Source organism: Aspergillus glaucus (assembly GCF_001890805.1).
Source record: "Aspergillus glaucus CBS 516.65 unplaced genomic scaffold ASPGLscaffold_10, whole genome shotgun sequence".
Lineage (NCBI taxonomy): Eukaryota > Fungi > Ascomycota > Eurotiomycetes > Eurotiales > Aspergillaceae > Aspergillus > Aspergillus glaucus.
This window is the reverse complement of record NW_019170462.1, coordinates 319,558-340,631: the sequence shown is the minus strand read 5'-3', so window position 1 is coordinate 340,631 and position 21,074 is coordinate 319,558. Positions and strand designations below refer to the sequence as shown.

General features: G+C 49.1%; 11 protein-coding genes across 11 annotated transcripts; 5 read left to right on the top strand and 6 right to left on the bottom strand.

Annotated features, from left to right (window-relative positions):
* Positions 1-558: 558 nt before the first annotated feature.
* On the top strand, positions 559-1,361 carry ASPGLDRAFT_301678 (uncharacterized protein). The gene has a single exon (XM_022543922.1). It carries the CDS (start codon positions 683-685, stop codon positions 1,130-1,132), a length of 450 nt encoding a protein of 149 aa, XP_022400902.1. The 5' UTR covers positions 559-682; the 3' UTR covers positions 1,133-1,361.
* Positions 1,362-1,590: 229 nt separating this feature from the next.
* ASPGLDRAFT_35484 (UBX domain protein) lies at positions 1,591-3,230 on the bottom strand (the record flags this gene model as incomplete). Its single annotated transcript, XM_022544567.1, has 5 exons — positions 1,591-1,629; positions 1,683-2,721; positions 2,790-2,908; positions 2,970-3,025; positions 3,152-3,230. The coding sequence occupies 5 exons, from the start codon at positions 3,228-3,230 to the stop codon at positions 1,591-1,593; spliced, it is 1,332 nt and encodes a 443-aa protein (XP_022400901.1).
* Positions 3,231-3,397: 167 nt separating this feature from the next.
* ASPGLDRAFT_47030 (cytochrome oxidase assembly protein SHY1) lies at positions 3,398-4,629 on the top strand. The gene is made up of 4 exons (XM_022546576.1): positions 3,398-3,725; positions 3,790-4,302; positions 4,353-4,458; positions 4,525-4,629. The coding sequence occupies exons 1-4, from the start codon at positions 3,632-3,634 to the stop codon at positions 4,622-4,624; spliced, it is 813 nt and encodes a 270-aa protein (XP_022400900.1). The 5' UTR covers positions 3,398-3,631; the 3' UTR covers positions 4,625-4,629.
* Positions 4,630-4,731: 102 nt separating this feature from the next.
* Positions 4,732-6,505, bottom strand: ASPGLDRAFT_74324 (uncharacterized protein; the record flags this gene model as incomplete). Its single annotated transcript, XM_022549730.1, has 5 exons — positions 6,288-6,505; positions 5,997-6,225; positions 5,508-5,934; positions 4,883-5,446; positions 4,732-4,831 (listed from the first exon to the last, which is right to left on the bottom strand). Exons 1-5 carry the CDS (start codon positions 6,372-6,374, stop codon positions 4,732-4,734), a joined length of 1,407 nt encoding a protein of 468 aa, XP_022400899.1. The 5' UTR covers positions 6,375-6,505.
* Positions 6,506-6,665: 160 nt separating this feature from the next.
* Positions 6,666-7,799, top strand: ASPGLDRAFT_47026 (uncharacterized protein). The gene is made up of 4 exons (XM_022546575.1): positions 6,666-7,052; positions 7,103-7,283; positions 7,339-7,437; positions 7,488-7,799. Exons 1-4 carry the CDS (start codon positions 6,689-6,691, stop codon positions 7,720-7,722), a joined length of 879 nt encoding a protein of 292 aa, XP_022400898.1. The 5' UTR covers positions 6,666-6,688; the 3' UTR covers positions 7,723-7,799.
* A 163-nt stretch (positions 7,800-7,962) lies between these two features.
* ASPGLDRAFT_301591 (RNA-binding protein) lies at positions 7,963-9,349 on the top strand. The gene is made up of 4 exons (XM_022543921.1): positions 7,963-8,057; positions 8,106-8,667; positions 8,732-8,960; positions 9,017-9,349. The coding sequence occupies exons 1-4, from the start codon at positions 8,022-8,024 to the stop codon at positions 9,237-9,239; spliced, it is 1,050 nt and encodes a 349-aa protein (XP_022400897.1). The 5' UTR covers positions 7,963-8,021; the 3' UTR covers positions 9,240-9,349.
* Positions 9,350-9,741: 392 nt separating this feature from the next.
* racA (putative Rho GTPase Rac) lies at positions 9,742-10,710 on the bottom strand (the record flags this gene model as incomplete). The annotated part of the gene is made up of 6 exons (XM_022540638.1): positions 9,742-9,802; positions 9,868-10,100; positions 10,186-10,366; positions 10,439-10,497; positions 10,574-10,606; positions 10,681-10,710. The coding sequence occupies 6 exons, from the start codon at positions 10,708-10,710 to the stop codon at positions 9,742-9,744; spliced, it is 597 nt and encodes a 198-aa protein (XP_022400896.1).
* An 832-nt stretch (positions 10,711-11,542) lies between these two features.
* On the bottom strand, positions 11,543-12,397 carry ASPGLDRAFT_47021 (putative quinol monooxygenase). The gene is made up of 3 exons (XM_022546574.1): positions 12,269-12,397; positions 12,093-12,208; positions 11,543-12,018 (listed from the first exon to the last, which is right to left on the bottom strand). Exons 1-3 carry the CDS (start codon positions 12,329-12,331, stop codon positions 11,871-11,873), a joined length of 327 nt encoding a protein of 108 aa, XP_022400895.1. The 5' UTR covers positions 12,332-12,397; the 3' UTR covers positions 11,543-11,870.
* Positions 12,398-12,641: 244 nt separating this feature from the next.
* ASPGLDRAFT_149376 (transcription factor domain-containing protein) lies at positions 12,642-15,284 on the bottom strand. The gene is made up of 7 exons (XM_022542032.1): positions 14,924-15,284; positions 14,695-14,801; positions 14,326-14,634; positions 13,839-14,276; positions 13,523-13,788; positions 12,967-13,473; positions 12,642-12,912 (listed from the first exon to the last, which is right to left on the bottom strand). The coding sequence occupies exons 1-7, from the start codon at positions 15,206-15,208 to the stop codon at positions 12,710-12,712; spliced, it is 2,115 nt and encodes a 704-aa protein (XP_022400894.1). The 5' UTR covers positions 15,209-15,284; the 3' UTR covers positions 12,642-12,709.
* A 255-nt stretch (positions 15,285-15,539) lies between these two features.
* Positions 15,540-17,257, bottom strand: ASPGLDRAFT_47018 (putative secretory lipase). Its single transcript, XM_022546573.1, has one exon. It carries the CDS (start codon positions 17,123-17,125, stop codon positions 15,752-15,754), a length of 1,374 nt encoding a protein of 457 aa, XP_022400893.1. The 5' UTR covers positions 17,126-17,257; the 3' UTR covers positions 15,540-15,751.
* Positions 17,258-17,939: 682 nt separating this feature from the next.
* Positions 17,940-21,029, top strand: rgd1 (putative Rho GTPase activator (Rgd1)). The gene is made up of 9 exons (XM_022546572.1): positions 17,940-18,376; positions 18,450-18,503; positions 18,562-19,168; positions 19,230-19,429; positions 19,483-20,011; positions 20,066-20,209; positions 20,263-20,357; positions 20,417-20,487; positions 20,542-21,029. The coding sequence occupies exons 1-9, from the start codon at positions 18,212-18,214 to the stop codon at positions 20,651-20,653; spliced, it is 1,977 nt and encodes a 658-aa protein (XP_022400892.1). The 5' UTR covers positions 17,940-18,211; the 3' UTR covers positions 20,654-21,029.
* The last annotated feature ends 45 nt before the right edge of the window (positions 21,030-21,074 follow it).

Sequence of the window (21,074 nt, the reverse complement as noted above, 5' to 3'; positions counted from 1 at the left end):
CATGGAGTTATAGAGAACAATCTGAACGCATTCATCACGACACAGGTACTAGACTTTACATAGCCATGCTATTCATACTCCGTGACTCATATTCGGTGTTTTCGGACGGAGATAACAGTAGAGAATCCATGTTGATCATTCCTGAGGATTATAGAATCCGTAAACGCAGAGAAGAATAGAATAATAGCTATTTCTTTGATATATAAGATAGCACAAAGTAAACAAATACTGATGGAGACGCTGATATCTGTATCAGGTCCTGTAAATAATACAACAATACTGTTCCTTGCTACCGAACTTTCCCACATAAGATACCGCTTATTGTATTCCCCGGTATTTCCCATAATCTGCTGACAAAGGCCACTTCCAACCAATAAAAGCCCCCGAATTTAGCAGCTGCATCGGAGTTTTCGTTTTGTCCGCCGATGCTTCGAGCTTCTTCTTTCTCCTCCATATATAAACCCACCGCGCTCCTCTATCCGAACTACGTCAACCCTCACAGTTATCCTACCCATCTACCACAACAACCTACCTATCATCAACATGCCTCGTCAACGTCGTGGTGCCGCGCCGACTCCGGCTCGTAGCGCTCCCACCAGACCTACTGCCGCTCCTCCGCGCCCAGCAGCCGCTCCCCAGCAGCAGCAGTACCAGCCTCACTCGACCGCTGCTCACCCGTCGCATGGCCAGCAGCACGCTCCTCCCCCGCCTCAAGCCCAGCAGAGCCAAGGCCCCGGTCTCTTCGGCCAGATGGCCTCGACCGCAGCGTAAGTTGTTTACCGAGGTGGCGAGCACCGGGATAAGATGGATCATGCTAACGTGTTTATCTTTCTACAGTGGTGTCGCAGTCGGTTCTTCCATCGGCCACGCCATCGGTGGTATGTTCGGCGGCTCCAGCGCCCCTGCTGAGCCGCAGCAAGCCGCTCCCGTCGATTCCCAGCCCATGGACAGCGGACTTTGGCAGAGCAACGCCGCTACCCAGTCCTACGACAACGCCCCTTGTGCTACCGACATCAAGAGCTTCCGTCAGTGCATGGATGACCACCGGGGTGATATGAGCATTTGCGGTTGGTATTTGGATCAGCTGGTATGTTACAACGATATTGTGGGAGATCGGAAATGGGTTACATGATGCTAACTATGATACAGAAAGCTTGCCAGGCTGCTGCTAAGCCCTACTAAATTGGGTGAAGTTGCGCTTTTTGCAGTTTGTGCTTTTCAGTTGTGAGATACACATAGATATCCAGCTACGGTGCTTTGCAACAATATTGGGATGTTGATATGATTTGTATTTGTATAGCGACATAATGTCCTCTCATGTATACCACTGAGGATTTGTATTTTATTATTTGATGCGTCTGATGACTCTGCCTATTCTCATGCGATATATGAAAGACAGAATCAAGACAAAGAACACTCTCCATTCCACTTTGCATACAATTCCATCAATTCAAGGTGTAGTACCATATGGTTTAATCTGAAGTTATGCTATACAACTTGCGAGATGCTCAATAATGATAGACAGCCAAGTAAAACAAATAACACCGTAAACGCCTTAGCAAAACAATTCACAATGACATGCACATCATTTCATCGCTGGTCAGAGTTCTCGCGTGGTTGAAAGTTAAGCTAACATTAGGTGTCAGTAGCTGCAAAGTATTTCCCATCGAATGAATACATACCTGATTTCCGTTATAAAACTGGTTATTGCCCTGCTCTCTTCGCTGATCAGCCAAGGTCCGGATATTCGGTCCCCGGGACCCTGCAGGGCGTGATGCTGTCCTTCTAGCATCGCCAGATGCTGAAGGTTCGGTAGCAGAAGAGCCCTCCGACGCTGTTGTTTGTCCATACCCGAGCCACGAACCGACATACCCCGCTGCAGCGCCCACTGTAGAAGTAGCCAAGTCATAAGCGGAGCTTACTGCTCGCACGGGCAGAGAGTCTGAACCCGTGTATGCCTCTGTATATGACTGAATAGGGACCATGACCAGGTTGGCGGTTGCTCCAAGACCTAGATACTCTTGTAGTGTCTGCTCTTCGTCGGCGATGGTGAGAGTGCGGTTTGGTAGAGGAGTGAGAATGTGTTTGAGGTTGAATGGGTGCTTCTCATCCATTTGATCATCTAGCCAGGGGCGGACGTCTTTGCGGATGGTTTGCGAGGGGTCGAAACTTGAACGGACGGAGCTGCCATCAAATAGACGGATTTGGAGACGGTATTGTTTTGGAACTGTTGGGGTTGGCTTCGGGTGTACTTCCGTGTCGCTGGTTTTGCTGGTAGTGGAAGGCCCTGGTGCTGCTTTACGCGGCCGAGGGGTCTTTTTGTTGAGTTGCTTGGTCTGATTGATGTGACTTTCTTGTTGTTGCTGTGGTGTCTGTGATGGAGTCTTGCTTGGTGTCGCTCGCTTCGGTGGTTCTGGTTTTTGCGCAGACGGCTTTTCAGCACGTTTGTTCCCATCCCGAGGTGTCTTCGTGTCATTCGTAGCTGGTGCGGGTTGAGATTGGGATTGCGCGATTTGAGGAGCAGGCGGGGTTAATTGAGCGGCAAGTGCCGGGTCAGATGTAGGTTCAGCAGACGCAGCAGCAGAACTACCCCCGGCATCTGTCTGTGTCTGTTGTGGAGCTTGCGACGATTTTCCCCCATCTTCCAAAACGGCTCGAAGTCGCGCGCGGAAATCCTCCTTCGAGATTTCGGGTATGATGTACTCTCGCATCATGCCATCTCTGTAAGCAATTCAAATATTAGCCCGCTGACCATCGTTGATCAATATTGAAGTGTATGTTGACAGTACCTGATAACCACGAGACCCGGCAACTTTGGGATCGGACAGAACGATGTGAGGTATGTAGCTCCCTCGCTTCCCACTGGGAGTCGCAACGTGATGGCCTCTTCGACAAATACTTGCGCAAACTGCAAAGACATTAGATTTAACGCGGCAAATGGTTGTAGGCATCGGGATCGAAGTAGGTACCGTAGGGTCGTCTGCGAGGTATTCGTTCTCCCATACGTTGCTCAGCTCCTCATCATCTGTCCGAAGAATCGTACCAGTCAGCATAAAGCTCCAAAGCAAACTATAGATATAAATAGCTCCTTGTATAGCGGATATTGACATGTAGACATCCAGTAGCTGTCAACGGAGATTCATCAACGTACCCCGAACGAAGCAGACAACTGCCTTGGACTGGCTCACGGCAACAGCGATTCCCTCCTGAATATTTCCCTGGTAGAACATGGCGACTATCACATACAGCAGCCCAAGAAGACAAAGAAAAGAAAAATGGACAGAAAATGTAATGAAATGAATGTAGTCCGGGGTTGAACAAGACGTCGGAGGAAGTTGGCTGCGGTCTCCGATCACCGAGCACCGCGGCGGAATCTTAACCACTATCAACCGTCCCACGACACTCCAATTTGTCGTCCATACAGACTGACAATACCAATCCAAACCAATTACTCAGGAGGAAAGTGTCAATTGACATGCGATCAATCTTCTCTGTCCTAAACCGGACCGCCGCAAGATCATGGCAACCACCAACACGGGCATTCCGGAGCCCTCGCATCGCATCAAAACTGGACTCAATCTGCGCCAGATGTCGCCAGCACCAGATCCGCTTCTTAAGCAATAGCCGACAAATGGGAGATGAACAACGATGGCTCTCTGTCGTCGACCATCCAGCACAGGTTGTCCGTGTTGGGCGCAAGCATGGACCCGGGTTGATTATTCTCGGTTAGTATAGTCACTACTGCACCAACCCTTTTCTTTGCTTTTGCTGAATGGCTGTGCGTTGTAGCTCTAATCCCTATTATCTCCTTCGCCCTCGGAACATGGCAAGTCCAACGCCTCGACTGGAAATCAAATCTCATTACAAAATTCGAAGACCGCCTCCTGAAACCACCCCTCCCACTTCCCCCGCGCGTCGACCCAGACGCAATCACCGACTTCGACCACCGTCGAGTCTACGCTACCGGCCGTCTACGACATGATCAGGAGATGCTTGTTGGTCCGCGCATGCGGGAGGGAGAGGAGGGTTACGTTGTTGTGACTCCGCTGGAGCGGGACGACGGGCAGAGCACCGTGTTGATTAACAGAGGATGGATCTCGAAGAAGTTGGCGGATCAGAAGGTTCGAGCTGTTGGGTTGCCGCAAGGGGGGGTTACAGTTGAGGGGTTGCTACGGGAGCCTTGGAAGAAGAATATGTTTACGCCGGAGAACGAGCCGGAGAAAGGGAGGTTTTATTTTCCTGATATTGAACAGATGGCTGAGTTGACGGGGAGTCAGCCAGTTTGGGTTGAGGAGACTATGGGTAAGTCTATCTGTATTCTATAATTGAGATAGCTGGTTCTAACTTTGCAGTCCCGGATATGATCGAGGCCTATGATCGCGAGGCCAAGGGTATCCCCATCGGTCGTGCTCCCGCGGTCAACCTAAGGAACAACCACGGCCAATACATTATGACATGGTAAGTCCACACATACTCTGTTTGACCTGATTCCTCAGATCAGGGATGAGTGTTCATGCTCAACAGGTACGGCCTTTCCTTTGCAACCTCCGTCATGCTGTTCATGATTATCCGGAAGAAGCCCAACGAAGCCACTCGTCGTGTCCGCCAGAACCGGAACTGGTAACCGGCTCGAATGATGTATTGTAAAGCATTCCGTTCTGGCGTTGGTCGGTTTGTCTTATTATAGGTAAAAATGGAGGAGGCATGTAAATTATATCCGACGGTTCACGTTCATGGCGGCATTGCCAGTCTCATGTCTTGCAGAAGCTCCTTGGGCAAATGTTTTTGCGCAAGAGAAAAGACGGTGGTGGAATTGTTAATATGGCGTTGTCTACATAAAGTCAGCATTCTCTTTAAGAATTGGACACTTGAGGTCTCTTACCTCCTCATCAATGTTGTAACATCGCTTTCATCGATAGTCTTGCGTCCAGCGTGCTTGGAGTACGCTGCCAGATCCTCGCCCACCTGTTCAAAATACCAAGAGGACGCTTGTTCGATTGCCGTCATGGTTTGTTTGTTGATCTTTGCTTTCGATCCAGCTCGTCCACGTGCAAACTGGGTGGCCAGTTTCTTCACCACTCCCGATGGCATCTTCGGAACCGGGATACCGTGTCGTGAGTACTGCTTCTGCTTCGGATCTGGTGCAATATGGTCCTCATCACGCAATCCTCCACCTGCAATACCGGGGCTCTCCGGCGAAGCCTGATGTGGTAAATTGAGTTCCAATCCGAATTCACCGCCGGCGTCGTCGTCATCGTCATCAAAACCACCACCAATATCCATTTCGTCTTCAGGCATGGGGCCTGTGTCAGGTTGTAGGTCCATTGCGGGCAATTCGAAACCTTCGTCGTCGTCCAATGGCTCGTCTTGATCTTCTTCACCTGGCGGCGGAGGCGATGGGAAGTTGAAATCAAAGTTAAACCGGCCTAGGTCTTCCGTTTCTCCTCTGTGGACAAGGTGAGCTCCAATTGTTTTTCAAGACGGGGGTTGACTGAAAATATACTTACCCTCGGTCAAATGCACCTTGACTGATAACCGTCTCATCTGGCCCACCCACGTCATGTAAGCCCGTGTCATCACCGCCCTCCGATCCGCTTTCCAACCTAGTAGAATCGCCAAAATTCTCACTTAGACGAGGACCGCCGAAACTCATCATTGATAGTCTTGCCCGATCTCGGTCACTGGTAGCTCTGCGCGGGTATTCCACGGTGATGTCTTCTTCCTCGAACGCCAATGAAAGCCTAGGGGCTGGTATTTCGGGACTTCCCTCGTCTTCTTCGTCGACATCGTCCAGCGGTAATGACAATCTGGGTCGTTCGATCTCGGGCTCATTATCCAATTCCTCGATCTCGTCTTTCGGTGGTTCTGGCTCTGGCTCGGGCGGGGGCTTTTCTTGCGGGGATGAACGAATTGGTTGCGATGTAGGTGCGAGAGCTGATAACGAAAGAAAGTCGTCAGAAAGCGCTCGTAAATATCATAAATTGAATCCAACATACTCTTCCCCAGATTTTTCAGAATATCAAACGTAGTCTCTCTTTGCATCCGGCCGCTCTTCCTCCGATCCCGTCCCGGCGTGTTCGCCGCGCGTCGCTGCATCGCACGAACTCCATATGGCGTCGATGGCGCCCCTGATGCGCCTCTGCGTGGAGTGAATCGTGAAGCTGACCGGGGCGTGGCCACCCCGAGACGGCTCGGGGTGAGGGGGTATCTCGGGATGCGCGAACGCTATAGACGGATTAGTCTTGGTCCTTGATTGGCTTTATCAGCGTATATAAGGAGATCGTTACCCCAGTGAGTGTTGAGTCGCCGACAGGAGTGCTTGTCCCAGGGGTTCCAAACGGTGACCGGCGGTCACGCGGTCTGGGTGTTGACATTGCGTACGAGTTGTGGATAGGGAGGGACTCAGATTAATCAAATGAAGATGCGCGCAGCATGCTAGACAGTTATCGAAACATCAGACCACAAAGTCAAGCAGCAATTGATCAAACAACAACCGACAAAACGAAGAGGGGTTGCAAAACGATGATGGAAGCGCGTCGGAGACGATGCACGACAAAAGCAGCAATCAGTCTCTGATTGGCGGAAGCTTATCGATAAGATCCGCTGACTCAGCATAAAAAAGTCTCCAAAGACTCGATCGACTCTCCAGATCCATCTCAATCGCATATACCCCATACCAAATCCAAAAATGTCGAAGGAAGAATCCAACGCCGCAGCTGGCCTCTCGGCCAAGGTCGAGAAGAAGCGCAAGCGACCAGCCGATGAGGAACCATCTACCACGAAAAACGCAGCGACACCTGCGACTAACGCTACATCGGAATCCGGGCCCAGCCTCAAGAAGCAAAAGAACAAGCAGAAGTTCAAGGAGAAGAAGAAGTTGAAGGCGCAGCAGGCGCAACAGGATGATGTGACGGGCGAGGAGCGCAAAAAGGGCATTGACGGATCGATTGGGAAGATGGACGGGCCGTTGTTCGCGGATTATCTTGCACAGAAAACGAAGAGGCATAATAAAGAGATTTCGGCTGTGGAATTGAGTGATCTTTCTGTTCCTGGTGTGTACATGTGCTTGTTTTCAAAGTGTACATCGTACTGACAGTTCCAGATTCCGCATTTCTCGATACATCGTCCTACGACGGATCGAGAGCGCTCGATAAACTCCCCGAGTTCCTCAAAGCATTCAGTCCGAATAAGGGCGCTGGTCTGTTAAAGGCTTCGGAAGAAAAGGGCACTCCACATACATTGGTGATTTCCGGTGCTGCGCTTCGGGCGGCCGATGTGGTTAGGTATGGACGAGACTACTCACTGCGTTTCTCATCTCATCGCTAACTTGCCCGATAGAGCACTCCGTCCATTGCAAAACAAGGAATCCACTGTGGGAAAGCTCTTCGCCAAGCACATCAAGCTGGAGGAGGCCAAGCAATTCCTGCAACGAGCACGGTACGTCTTCATTTACCATCTACTTCCTCAAACTTAGCTAACAACCACAGCATGGGCATCGGCGCCGGTACACCGGCACGAATTACCGATTTGATCGAGTCAGGAACACTCAAACTGGACGAACTCGAACGCATCGTCATCGACGGTTCTTTCATCGACCAGAAGAAGCGCGGCATATTCGATATGAAGGAGACGCATATTCCGCTCCTGCAATTGCTGACTCGGCCTGAGTTCCGGGATCGGTATGGAGCGAAGCAAAAGAAAATTCAGATTTTGGTTTTTTGATTGCGTCACTCGGAGTTACAGGCATGGTTTATAGATAATTAGTACATAGCATTCATATGAGTACTATCTGCATGAGTTCTTCACTTGTACTCCGTACTTTGACACTGCTACCCCAACGGAGATAATCACTACCCTAACGCCGATGCGGAAGAAGCTCCTCACCGCCCTCCCTCCGCCCGGCAGAAAGTGACATTTTCTAAAATTTTCCATCGCAATTTCATCTCCGATCTCAATCCATACATTTCTCCAATTAACATATATTCTTTCAATTTCTATATATTTACCTAGAATCAGACACAATGGGCGACAAGAAGCGCAAGCTCACGCAGAACCCTGTCGAGGAAGAAGGACCCGCCGTTCAGCCCGAGGGAAAGAAGCCCAAGCACGAGAAGGCGTCGAAGGATAAGAAGGAAAAGAAGGAAAAGAAGGAGAAGAAGTCCAAGTTGCGCGATGCTGAGGAGAGTGTGAACGGAAAGGACACCGAGGAGAAGGCCGAGGAGGTGAAGGAAGAGAAGAAGGAGAAGAAGGAGAAGAAGGAGAAGAAGGAGAAGAAGGAGAAGAAGGAGAAGAAGGAGAAGAAGGACAAGAAGGAAAAGAATGACAAGAAAGAAAAGAAGGAAAAGAAGGAAAAGAAGGAAAAGAAGGCAAAGAAGGAAACGTCTGAAGAGGAGGAGGCCGAGGACAAGGCCGCTCCCGCTGCTGAGGAAGAGACCGCAGACGCAATGGATGTGGATGCAGAATCCACCGAAAATAAGGACGAAGAGAAGAAGGAGGAGACCCTGGAGGAAAAGAGAGAGAGAAGGAAGAAGAACAAGAAGGACAAGAAAGAGAAAAAGGCACAGGAGGCCGCCGAAAACGCCAAGCAACAAGAGCAACAATCTGAAGGGCAGCAAGAGCAGCAAGACGAAGAACAACAGAAATCCTCCCGCTTCATTGCTTTCGTCGGTACGTCCACTCTCCCTTGAACCTCCCTACATATCATCCAATAACCAATCCAATTGCACCACAGGAAACCTCCCCTACTCCGCAAACAACGAGACCATCAAAGAGCACTTCGTCAAAACCCCCCCCGCCTCGATCCGCGTCGCTACCGAAAAGGACAAGCCCACCAGATGCCGCGGTTTCGCATTCATCGAGTTCGAGAACTTTGATCGCATGAAGACTTGCTTGAAGCTGTACCACCACTCTATGTTCAATGACGGGAAGTATCCGCCGAGGAGGATTAATGTGGAGTTGACGTGAGTTCCAATCCACTCTACTATATTGGAATGCGTGGTGCTAATTGATGCTGCAGTGCTGGTGGAGGCGGAAAATCCGACTACCGCCAGTCCAAGATCGAGACTAAGAACAAGAAACTGAACGACGAGCGCCAACGCACCTCGAAGCAGATGTCTAAGGAGAAGGACAGGAAAACTCGCCACAAGAACGGCGAGGAAGAGGGTGATGCTCAGGCTGCTGGAGACCCGGACGATAATTTCGCCGGTGTGCATCCTAGCCGGAGGATTCGCTTGCCGTGAGCGTTGCATTTTTGATATTTTGTTTGTTTGGGTTGGTTTACTACTAAAAGCAGTTGTTTTTCATTATCATTGTTTGCCTCGAGATATCCTTTCTGCTCTCCCTGTCTGGATTGTTGGTAGATGCATCAAGCTAGCTATAGATACTGGAAATAGATGAGATCAAATGCACAAAGTATTTCCTTGATTTGGGTCGACCTGTTCAGAAACCCTTATGGCATTCATTGCATGCCGGGCTTATGTGCCATGTTACATGTTTGTACTGCAATTAGAGAGAAAAAAAGAAAAGATGACCACCTTCAATAGAAGAAACGACAAAACAGACCAGGCCGCAGTGATATCATGTAACAATGACCCAAAGACGATAACCAAATTATGGATAGAGGGGGAACCTGGAAAATAAAACACAAATGGACCCCCAGATGACCCACAGACGCCGAATTAGGTGTTTAGATAAGAGGTTTCGAAAGAGAGGAAATATTAGACGCGAAAACGGGAAAAGTCTTTACAGAATCATGCACTTCTTGGTCTTCGGTTTCGTAGCAGGTCGGGGATTGAGGACGGCCCTGACAATGAATTAGCGCTGGATCTGGACACCGCACACTGCGCATTTCTGAATTGTCCCGCATACCGGATAGCTTCATCAAACACGCTCTTCAGGTTGCGCTGTGTAAGGGCCGAACATTCGAGGTACTTGTGCGCGCGGATCTCCTTGGCAACGACGAGCGCCTGTTCGTAGGATACGGGCTCCATCTTTCGTGCGCGGAGGGAGTCTGCGGTCGCTTTATCGTCTCTCAAGTCAAGCTTGGTACCGACAAGGATAATAGGGACGTTGGGGGCATGGTGTTCGATTTCCGGAAACCACTGCACCATGTCAGCTTCATTGTTTACTTCGCTCGACCGGTAGGATCCACGTATGGTCGTTGCGGAGACTGTTGGAAGAAAGTACCTTGGCTTTGACGTTATCGAAAGAAGGAGGGCTGACGATGGAGAAACAGATAAGGAAGACATCTGTCTGAGGGTAGGACAGCGGTCTGAGACGGTCGTAATCCTCCTGGCCGGCGGTATCCCACAAACCCAAGCTAATCGGTCTACCATCCACCATCACACTCGCGGTGTAGTTATCGAAACTGGGAAGTCGGTCAACATGGCGTCGGACAAACGGAGGCAGCGCGAAAAGGGTTCAGGGGCAGGGTACGAACACGGTTGGGATGTATTCCCCGGGGAAGGCGTTGGTTGTGTAGGAGATCAGGAGGCATGTCTAGCGGTGTCGCGAAGTCAGTCCATGGTCACTTCAAGGGAATCGAAGCATTGCGCAAAAAGAAGAGGTTACTCACCTTGCCAACAGCACCATCACCGGTAACTACACACTGTACGAGATATTCTATTAGCCATGGTCGGGTCAACCGCATGATGACCCATGGACGGAGAGTGAGGAACTGACCTTCAATGATTGGGTGGCTGGACTGGCCATGGTGTATGCAAAGGGCGTGTGGTATGTGGGAAGAAGACTATCCACAAAGAAAGAAAATATGAGAGAACTGCCAGTTGATCGAGTTGTGAGAATAAGAAGAGAAGATGTGAGAGAAGAAGAGGAGGGGATAAAGGAGAGAGAGAGATGGGGGCAGGTGGGTTAGAGCACAGCAGATTCACAACTCCAAATGCAAAGAAAGAACCTGAGAGTGAATGCAGAACTGCAGCTAAAAAAGCAAAGTGAAAAGTGAATTAAAAAAGAAATCAAGAAGAAAAACGCGCAAAGAATAAAAAGAAGGAGAAAGTCAGAAAAGGGGAAGAATTAAAGAGGCCAAGGGAAGAGGGGAAAAAGTTGGGGGGCAACTTCGGGAACAAGAGAAAGAGAGGATTCGACAGCTCACCTTTTGGTTCAGGCACTACAATTGTTAAGTCGAAGACACTTAATGCTAGAAGAAGCAGGGAATTAATAGAAAAATAGACAAAACTACCAGCAATTCTGCAGGACGGCTCCCGCCACGGAGATCTTTACGGAGTATACAGACAGTACGAGTACAGAGTACTACGACAGGACAGCCACCAGATCTGGACAATCCAATATACTCTGTACTAGCTACGATATCCGAACAATTATCCCCGAGCTCAAGGCATTCCAGTCTCTGCCATGCGACACTCTGCAGAACAATAGTTAGAGCATTCCTCCTCTCAGGCTGAACCAGTGATCATCGGTGGAGCATTTATCACAATTCGCCATTGGAGCTGGAACATGAGTCGCTGACAGAATTCCAAGCTAATCACAATTCAAGATAATACTACTGTACTGTCCAGCCACAACACGCGGTGTGTTTCTTTTTATAATCAAAGCCGACAGGGCTGCAATATTATTGTCTGCATGCAATCCCTCCTATCTCGTCCATATGCATCATGCATAGCTAGCTACAGAGTAGTATTCCTGGAACAGCAACCCGTAGCTTGCTATCCCTGTCAATCCCATCCAATATGCAATCGATCTGGGCCCCGTATTGTTTCATCTACTTATATCAGTCATCAATATTTCCCCAATCAATAAATACCCTTGATGCGGAACTTCGTATGTACATCCATACTTGTACTCCGAACATCCCATGTACAAGCACTCCGTATCCAGCCTATAACGGTACTCTATTACAGCCTAGCAACGCCCGCAGACGCAGGCAAGAACCCTCCCTTCTTAAGCTCAAATGGCTTAGCCATCAATCCAGACGCCTTCTTAACGAATTCCTGGAAATGGGGTCCTTTCACATGTGCGTCCAGCGCCGCTGCGTTGCGGTATCTATACAAGTATGCCGTTAGTACACCAACCATACAAGAACTAATATCCAACCCAGGGATAGAAAGAATGAATACCTCTCCACAACGATAATCTCATCCTTATTCTGCTCGTTGGTAAAAGCGTAGTAAAGGAGAGTGTCTGGTTCATGGGCCTGGACCTTTTGGGTGACTTCGGCCATGAGAGCCGAGAGCTGTATCTTGTCAGTTATTGTGTTACAGATGAAAAATGGACCGCAAAATGATTCACTGACTTCCGCTGCCTTCTCAGGCTTAGAATAAATGACAGCGACAAGGTTGATTGCTTCGGATGCCATGGTTGTGGTTGATGTTGGTAAGTTGTTGGTTTTGGAGAAGTCGACCGAGGGACGTAGATGCTTATTTCTAATCCATGGAAGCCGACAATGCCGAAAGCACACAATATCAACAAGGCTAATTATATTATCACAATATCCACTTTACAAACCGATTTTGATAAATTGGTATCTCATAAGAAGAAAAAGAAAAAAACTGTACGATACATGTGCATGTATGTATATCATCATCCATCATCATAACCTCGGCAACACAAATAAGCAGAACAAAATTAATCGCTTTTAAAATAACATGTCAATCAAATAGCCCCCCCCCCCCTCTTTTGTAAACCTATACAAGCCTATATCCCAATCCTGCAGATGCTCCGGTCGAACACCCCATTACATAACCGGAGGGGCAACAAGAGAATCAGGGATCCCATCAAAGACCCAGTTGAGAGAATCGAAAACCTCCGAAAAGCCCGCCTCGCTCATAAAACCCCCGTCGAAATTGCCGGGGTATATCAAGCTCGGGTCATCAAGCGAATTATCCTGCTGTCGAGAAAGGGGGCCTGCCGCCGTCGACATGTTAGGGTTGGCCATCGCTATTCCGCCGTTAGCAACGCTCCTAGAAGAGTCAAAGAAAGCAATAGACCTACCTTGATCTTCAATGCTCCTCATAGGGCGGAACCGCTGTCTCCAGCGCCAAACCGTGTCATAAACGTGGCTCATGCTCATCCGACACCGGACCTTAAGTTGTAGACCATCCTCACCCGCTTCCGCCTCGGAATTACCCGCATTCCACATCTGGGCCAAGATGTCTGCAAGACGCACGGGCCGATCGTGCTCCATTACACTGATCCGGCGAATTGCCGATATCGCTCCGTTGAATAGTAGCTTTCCATGGTTGAAATCGATGTGTCGACTGAAGTCGCTCTTCAGCAGTTTCATGAGCGCAAAGGCAGCGGAGACAATCATTTGAAGGATGTAGTTCGTGGCGTGGCCGATTAGCTCTCCAGGCGAGGTTTCGAGGTCGAGGACTCGTCCAAGGAAAGACGTCGTAGCAATGAAAAGTTTCGTCAAATCATCGCTTCGTGCGTTGGATCCTAGAAATACAAAGTATCGCAGATGCAATTCTGCAGCTCGTAAATGAATCATGTTGATATCTAAACAAGTTAGCATCGGTCGACACGAGACTAGAAAGGGACCGCATACGTGAAATGTTTCGACCAAAGTCCACTTCCATGTCTTTGAGCTCACTCTCCAAGAGTTGGACGATTAACAACTTCTCGGAGCTGATGAACTCTGCAGGTTCAGGCTTGCTGCTGTAGAGAGCCTTAGTCACCCGGTCACAGAACTTTTCAATCCGTAATCGAGTTCGAAGGTCTTCTGGAGGGTGATAATCAGCATCTTTAAGAGATGTTGGCTCCAATGCCCAATCGTAGATAGTGCCAGGTGGCTGTCCATAGCCAGTGGCAACGCTATCAACTTATTAGCAAAAGCCCGACGACAATAATAAGTCAAAACCTACTTCTGAGCAACAATGTTACAGATGACCCACGTCTGCAATCTATCCTTCATTGCTTCACCCTGGACTTCCATGCGGAAGGTGGTGAATTCCTCCGCTTGAACGGGACGATGCAATCCCAGTTGCATGGCGATCTGCATCATCAACCCACTGAGCATAAATGTAGCGTCGGTCCTCTGGCTAGTCGTAGGAAGAGGCCAAGTGCAAAGAATACACAATGCCTTAACCACATGGTAATCCTGAGGCACACCCGTGATAGTTGACCAAAGGAGCCGACTGAAGGGCCCAGAGAGGGAACTCAAAAGGCCTGGCTCAGATGGTGCCCGTCGGCTCGCCACGCAGATAATGGCCCATGCCAACAATGACGAGCGATGAAGATGTTCCTCTGGTCCTTTATGACGATCCAGTAGAGGAAGGAATGGATGATAATACTTAAAGAATCTATCGAGTGTTAGTGGCATCATCTCAGCCGGATCAGACCAGTCCTTACTGTTCAAATAACCGAGCTACTCTGCTCCTCGATAGCGAGACATCTTCCAATTTCCAGAGACTATCTTCCTGCGAAATGATAGATTCATCCCGGTGCATAGTCAATGGAGTCGCCAGAGGCTGAGGTTCCAGAGGCGCAGATATAGGTCGTGTTCGGTTAGAAACCGCCGAATCAGGACCACAGAGCACATCCTCAGAGCACTGGGACATGTCATCGCTTACATTTGCTTCCACAGCCTGGGGATGGTCACTGTTGGTAGCCAGTCGTCGACGGAGATCAGCGATCTCCCTTTCCATCTCAGCATTTCGCCTGGAATAGCATGTTAGATTGCTTGTCAAGTGTGTATAGCATGCTGTACCAACTACTTACCTGCGCTTTGAGATGCGTTTAAAAGTAGGCTCAACTTTGCATTCTATCTGGAGTCGCCGGCAGCGTGAGCACGCTGCGGCCGGGGTCTGAACAATGTCACATCGTAGCTGTGGAAAGCGGAAATCACAAGTTCAGCTAAGATGGCTCAATTAAGAATCATATGCGATGGTAAAAAAAAAAAAAAAAAAAAAAAGAATTTTTTTGTTGTTGTTTTATAAGGATGGCATACCTTTTGCTGTTTACACTCATTACAAGCCTTCCGACTACCACCCCGGCGCTTCCCCGTAGTAGCACAAGTACTACCACCAGTCATTGGCGGAATCTTCTCCATTTCGCAAGGCTCCGAATTCCTGCTTGAGAAATCGTAACCCGTCACCGGCCGGGGAAAACCTGCGTTGTTCCGAATGTCGCTACTGCCGGGGCCCTGGGGACTTATCAGATGGCCGTTGGCTTGGCCATGAGCAGCAGCAGCCAACCCATTCGGTGGCAAAATTCCCCGGAACTGCAGCTCCATCAGGAGTCATTAAATCAGCGCTCGCCCGACGGTTAATGCAAACACCTGAAATCCCGAGCAGAATTGCGCTGCGCAGGTGCCGGAAATCGGCGAAATGTGCTTGTTTGGAAGGGTTTTTTGGGGTGGTTCAATGTACCTCGAAGGCGAAAGTCGGCGGTTCGGGATTAGTCATCATTGCCTGGGGCAAGCACATGCTCTAGTTAGTTAGTTACTATGCGATAATTTCGACAACAGCACTCCGGTTACATACTACGAATGTTGTCGAATGATTGATTTTGTAAGTTTCTGCTGGCCGTCTAATGCATTATATTGCTACTTGCCATGATGGTGCGTGGTGGACAGTCTATTATGTCGGGAGACTGAGTATATAACTAGTTGGTGCATTTGTACTCCATACTAAGAACGCATCTCACTTGCCTTCCTACTGATAGTCATCGAATAGGGATTTGAATTAAAGAGATATAGTAATGGTACAATAGTGACTGGGGATCATGTCATACAAGGGAAGCCAAAAACTGCAAATCGGCTGGCAACGATCTCAATTTAGTCCTCCTCTTGATCGGTCACCGCGTCTCTTGTAGCGCTACTGCACGCACCATGGAAATCACCATTTTTTTGAGCAAACTGATTTCTGATAAACTCAAGCCACTCAGGAGCACTTGCGTGGAATACGTCGACATGGCTCGCGCCCTCGTACAGCCTGATATGCGCTTCATTACCGTGGCGGCATGTATCATCATACGAATCAATGGTGATTTCAGGCAGGACGGCAGTATCGCTCAACCCTTGGATAACCATTAGAGGCCCCATGGCCTTTGCACCATTCGCTGGCGCAACCCAATCCTGCCATCTTCTCAGAAATCTGTTATGCTTCACCCACGCCGGATCAGTGATCAGTTCCTTGGGTTTCAAGCCGTGTGGTAATGACAAGATGCCAGACATGCAGGATTGGGCTTCTGTAGCGAGAGCGATTCTTTCCCGTAGTTCCTCAGCGATAAACGATGTACTCGCACGGGGAAAGGCTCGCTTCAGGGCAATTGGTAACCAGGACAACTCGTATATGATATCGTACGAAGCATAGTCTGGGCGTTGAAAAAGAATATCCATGGTAGCAACAGCTATGTCATATATCTTTGTTGCTGGTGCGATGGCCACGCTGCCCAAGTAGACACCTGCACCTCCTCTGCGGTGCAGCGGACTTTCGGAAAGCTTCCAGGATGCGCCTCCACCCTGGGAATGCCCGACAGACATCCATTCATCGGTGAAGGAACCGGGGAGTGCTTGTCGAGCTGCGACCATGCCGTAGTATAGGTCATTTGCGTGGGCAGGGAAGCTCAGATACTGGTGTTCGATATAGTCGTTCCCGAGTCCAGCGTAGTCTGGAGCAACAACAGCATATCCACTCTTGACCAGAAGACTCCAGCTGGAATAGTCAGCTAGGGTTGGCGTTGTGGATGGCGGGCATCCTCGAAATACACCGCTGGTGCCGTGGGCGAAGGCGATGACAGGGTGCTTTTCATCAGAGCGAGAAGAATTATCGGGAAGCCCAATAAAGCCAGTGGCCGGAACAAAAGTGCCGTTCAGTGCGCGGGATGTATACTGAAAACGATAGACAGTAACGCCCGAGGTAATGTTCAGATCGCTTGGATTGATCGACTCGAACTTCAAGAGATCTCCAGGATGAGACCGTGTGAAATCTGGAGCTGTCGCATAGAAATCAAAATCGAAGTCAGAACTGAAGAGCTGGCGGTCTTGCTTTTCGGCAAGGTTAAAGACCTGCTCGCATTCCTCATCGCAGCCGTACTCCCTGAATGTGGCAGAGGGGAGGTCGAAGTTCGCAGCCTCGGACGCAGCCGTGAGGGGGCCGATAATGAGACCAAGCAAAGAAAGTCCGATCAAAAGCATATTGAAGCTCATAGCAAGAAGATGAAAATAGACAACAGATCGTGGACTGAGCGAAGTGGAAACAGGTTTTTGTAGTTTTCGCTCCCATGCACATCAGTCGCAGCAGCGCCACGGACTGCGACGTGATTTCCAATTTCAGACATGTCATTGGAATTCTCAGATGATTATTTAAAAATTGAGGTTGTCACTTCACGTTGCGTCTATATCCACTACACCGCATTGGGGAATGACATGCCCAAAGTGGAGATACAATCACGTGCATAGACAGATTTGGCATGTTCCTCTCCGTTACATCAGGGCTTCTTCTTTAGAGTATTTCCCTTTTCATCTTCAAAGCCATTCTTTACTTCCTCCGAACACAGTGTGTACAATTCCTTGGTAACATGCGGTGACGTTCTCGACCAGCAGCATATTGCTACCGTGGTTCATCGGTGAGCTATCACTACAACATGCCGAGTTGAGTATTCAAAGAGCCTTGAGGCTATGCATGAGTTATACGGTGGCGTTAAATTGGCTTGCGAGGCGTAGGGTCCGGGATATACACCGACAGTTGAGGCAGAAGTGTTTCCTTGTTGTTGAAAATAGCACTATTAAAGGAAATGGCCAGCATAATTACTCCGTACTGTGTAGGCAGTCTCGGAACCTCGGGATCTTATGTTGTCATTCATATCATGATCAGCCGGCAGTGCCACAATCATCGACCTTGTTAGGAGGTTTCTTTGGTAATGGTCGTTATTAGGGAGTGCTGGGCAGTTATCTAAATAAGCGGCAATATTCTGCTGTCTAATTCTAATAATAATATTTATCTTTTCTCTCATTTCAACATCTGTGCTTTCCTAATACATATATACATATATCTACGAAGTATTCAATTCCATAGATCATCGAGTATAATTTGGTTCCTGGCCCCGGCAGAACATCCCCCCACCGCCGTCCCTTTCTATACGGAGTGCGGATCAACTACCCCCCATAACCTTATCACTTGCCTTCTATCCCAGGCACCTGCATTGCATTCATCGCACTGTCTATTTACCCCAAACATTCACTTCATCTTAAACTGTGGTTTCTCCCAACGATACTTGAATACCCTCTCTTCTCATGGCAGACGTCACTCTCCCCGATGGCGCTGCGTCGCCCAGGGAGGATCATCCCCCGTCGAGCGCTGGGTCGCAGCCGGCCGCGCCCCTCGAAGCAGCTCCTCCCGCACCACCAGTCATGTCCGATGAGCTGAAGGCCCGCTTGGACAAAGTCATTTATTCCGATGTGAGTCTCTATATGGCCTTTAGGAATCGCTTGGAGTTTCGTCGCATCGCACTGACCAGTTCCGCTCGCATAGATCGGTATTACAACACTCCTGACTCGATTGAAGCAAAGCGTCGCATCCGCCAGAGTTCGTTAAAGCTTTCCAGTCCAGAGACCATCTCGTATATGCTGACACCGACGGAAAGGATTATTCGACGTTTCTGAAGAAGAGAGCGGCGCTGGAGGAAGAACATGCTCAGGGTCTGAGGAAGTTGTCACGTTCTCTTTACGACGCTGCGCAGCGCTCTGAAAACCGTCAAGGAACATATGGCAACAGCGTTAATGAACTTCACCGTTTTCACGACCGAATGGCCGACCATGGCCTGCAGTTCTCCGTCTCCCTTCAACAGATGGCCGACGATCTCCACGAGCTCGCGTCGAATATCGAAAAGGGCCGTAAGCAGTGGAAACAGACCGGACTCACTGCGGAGAAGAGGGTTGTGGAAGCAGAAACGGCTGCAGAGAAGGCCAAGGCCAAATACGATTCACTGGCAGAGCAATATGACCGAGTGAAGACGGGCGACAAGCATGGTGGCAAGTTTGGTCTCAAGGGACCCAAGTCGGCCGCTCAGCATGAAGAGGATCTGCTTCGAAAGGTTCAAAATGCGGACGGTGATTACAGTTCGAAGGTCCTGGCTGCGCAGGCAGTCCGGCAAGAATTGGTTTCTACCCATCGACCTCAAGCCGTACTCAACATCCAGCAGTTGACCCGAGAATGTGATGCTGGCCTTACACTGCAGCTACAGAAGTTTGGTACGTGCACACTGCGTATCTGGTCACGGTATCTTTTCCTTTCACCGCTGACTATCTCCAGCAACATTCAACGAGAAACTGCTGCTTGGGCAAGGATTGTCCATCAGCCCTGTGAAGGACAGCCCAGCGGTTGGACCCAGGAGCCTCTACGAGGTCATCTATACAATCGACAACCAAAAGGACTACCATGACTATGTTTTGAGTCATGAAGGTAACCCTGCCGCTGTGACGAAAGAACAGCTTAAATACGAGTGCCATCCAGTAAGTTATCTCCGCTGGGCCCCATCACCTTTCAGTATTAACATGTTTGTTAGACTCTGGCCTCGTCATCTGGAGCTGTCGTCCCGGCTGCTCAAACCAGCACACAAAATAAACGCCAGTCCTTCTTACCTCAGTCTTTCTCTCAACAACGTCTCGCTTCCCCTCAAAGCTCTCCTCAGCCATCACCGGCACCGGCACCTGCATCTGCATCTGCACCTGCACCTGCGCCGGCTCCTGTTGACCAAAAGCCAGTGTTGCCCTATCCTCAAGAGCCAGAACCATACTCCAACCCGTCCTTCCAGCCCCCTTACCCTGCCTCTGCACCACTGCCTGTTCAAGAGCAGCACCCAGTGGCCCCGCCTCCCGTCGGGGCACCACCACCAAGCAATGGTTTGCCGCCGGTCATGCCAGTCTTTGGCATTTCTTTAGACGATCTATATGCCCGAGATGGAACAGCCGTGCCAATGATTGTCTATCAATGCTTCCAGGCTATAGAGCTCTTTGGCCTTGATATGGAGGGAATTTACCGGCTATCGGGCAGTGCAACCCATATCACCCACATGAAATCCCTTTTCGATAACGGTTAGTTTTCAGGCTATCTATTATGTCCGGATTACGCCTAACTAAAGCGTGCAGATTCGACGCAGGTGGACTTCACCAATCCCGAGTATTTCTATCACGATGTCAACAGCGTTGCAGGGTTGCTGAAGCAATTCTTCCGAGACTTGCCTGAGCCGCTTTTCACTACGCAGTTCTACCCCGACTTCATCAATGCAGCTCGTAAGCACTAGCCAGTTCTAGCCGGAGTCGACAATTGCTGACTGCATTAACAGGCATTGATGATGATATTCAACGCCGTGATTCGTTGCATGCCCTCATTAACAACCTTCCTGATGCCCACTATGCCACGTTGAGAGCCTTGGTTCTGGTAAGATAGCCTATCAACTAATTTTTGGCTGTACTTTGTGAACTAACTCGGGACTCCAGCATCTTAACAAGATCCAAGAGCATTATACCCAAAACCGCATGAATGCCGGAAATATCGCTATCTGTTTCGGGTAAGCCGAAATTCGTGACCCCAGTACGTTAGTTGATACTGACTTTGTTGATAGGCCGACTCTCATGGGCGCCAATTCTACCGGCGCCATCGCGGACGCCGGCTGGCAAGTCCGCGTTATCGAGACAGTCTTGGTCAATACTTTCCAGCTCTTTGACGACGATTGATGTGCCCCTTTTTCTTTCCTTTCCTTTCATGCCATTCGACTGATTTCGTTTGAAAATATTCTACACCTGAAGAGCTTCGGATTTCATCGTCTGTCTTCTTGTGTATAATATGCTGGATGCTTGACTTTCTTGATTCCTTGCCGCATTGACTTTCCGTTTATTGAGGTTTATATTGTAAATAGTGATCGCTAGCACGCTCTTCACCGGCTAATGTTTATAAAGGCCACGAAATCACGCTTTTCTTTTTCCAGTACGCCATTTCTATTGTATGAGTAGATAGGAAAGTGGATAGATAAGTACATAATTACAAAAAAACAAGAAAAAAAAAAAAAAAAAAAAAAAAAAAAAAAAACCCAAAAAAAAAAAAAAAAAAAAAAAAACCGTCTATCAGAAACAGACCAGACAAGACAATAGGTATCGA

Bases quoted from the DNA above. Each gene is read 5' to 3' on its own strand.
- ASPGLDRAFT_149376 (XM_022542032.1), bottom strand. From the start codon at position 15,208: ATGGAGCTGCAGTTCCGGGGAATTTTGCCACCGAATGGGTTGGCTGCT. The intron at 13,474-13,522 runs GTATGCGGTCCC...TAACTTGTTTAG, and splicing joins CTTTGGTCGAAACATTTCAC to ATATCAACATGATTCATTTA. The intron at 12,913-12,966 runs GTAGGTCTATTG...ACGGCGGAATAG, and splicing joins GAGGAGCATTGAAGATCAAG to CGATGGCCAACCCTAACATG.
- ASPGLDRAFT_47030 (XM_022546576.1), top strand. From the start codon at position 3,632: ATGGGAGATGAACAACGATGGCTCTCTGTCGTCGACCATCCAGCACAG. The intron at 3,726-3,789 runs GTTAGTATAGTC...TGTGCGTTGTAG, and splicing joins ACCCGGGTTGATTATTCTCG to CTCTAATCCCTATTATCTCC. The intron at 4,303-4,352 runs GTAAGTCTATCT...CTAACTTTGCAG, and splicing joins TTGGGTTGAGGAGACTATGG to TCCCGGATATGATCGAGGCC.
- ASPGLDRAFT_47021 (XM_022546574.1), bottom strand. From the start codon at position 12,331: ATGGCATCCGAAGCAATCAACCTTGTCGCTGTCATTTATTCTAAGCCT. The intron at 12,209-12,268 runs GTCAGTGAATCA...GACAAGATACAG, and splicing joins AGCCTGAGAAGGCAGCGGAA to CTCTCGGCTCTCATGGCCGA. The intron at 12,019-12,092 runs GTATTCATTCTT...ATACTTGTATAG, and splicing joins GAGATTATCGTTGTGGAGAG to ATACCGCAACGCAGCGGCGC.
- ASPGLDRAFT_47018 (XM_022546573.1), bottom strand. From the start codon at position 17,125: ATGAGCTTCAATATGCTTTTGATCGGACTTTCTTTGCTTGGTCTCATT.
- ASPGLDRAFT_301678 (XM_022543922.1), top strand. From the start codon at position 683: ATGGCCAGCAGCACGCTCCTCCCCCGCCTCAAGCCCAGCAGAGCCAAG.
- ASPGLDRAFT_301591 (XM_022543921.1), top strand. From the start codon at position 8,022: ATGGGCGACAAGAAGCGCAAGCTCACGCAGAACCCT. The intron at 8,668-8,731 runs GTACGTCCACTC...ATTGCACCACAG, and splicing joins CCGCTTCATTGCTTTCGTCG to GAAACCTCCCCTACTCCGCA. The intron at 8,961-9,016 runs GTGAGTTCCAAT...TTGATGCTGCAG, and splicing joins AGGATTAATGTGGAGTTGAC to TGCTGGTGGAGGCGGAAAAT.
- rgd1 (XM_022546572.1), top strand. From the start codon at position 18,212: ATGGCAGACGTCACTCTCCCCGATGGCGCTGCGTCGCCCAGGGAGGAT. The intron at 19,430-19,482 runs GTAAGTTATCTC...CATGTTTGTTAG, and splicing joins TTAAATACGAGTGCCATCCA to ACTCTGGCCTCGTCATCTGG. The intron at 20,488-20,541 runs GTAAGCCGAAAT...CTTTGTTGATAG, and splicing joins AATATCGCTATCTGTTTCGG to GCCGACTCTCATGGGCGCCA.
- ASPGLDRAFT_47026 (XM_022546575.1), top strand. From the start codon at position 6,689: ATGTCGAAGGAAGAATCCAACGCCGCAGCTGGCCTCTCGGCCAAGGTC. The intron at 7,284-7,338 runs GTATGGACGAGA...CTTGCCCGATAG, and splicing joins CGGGCGGCCGATGTGGTTAG to AGCACTCCGTCCATTGCAAA. The intron at 7,438-7,487 runs GTACGTCTTCAT...TAACAACCACAG, and splicing joins CAATTCCTGCAACGAGCACG to CATGGGCATCGGCGCCGGTA.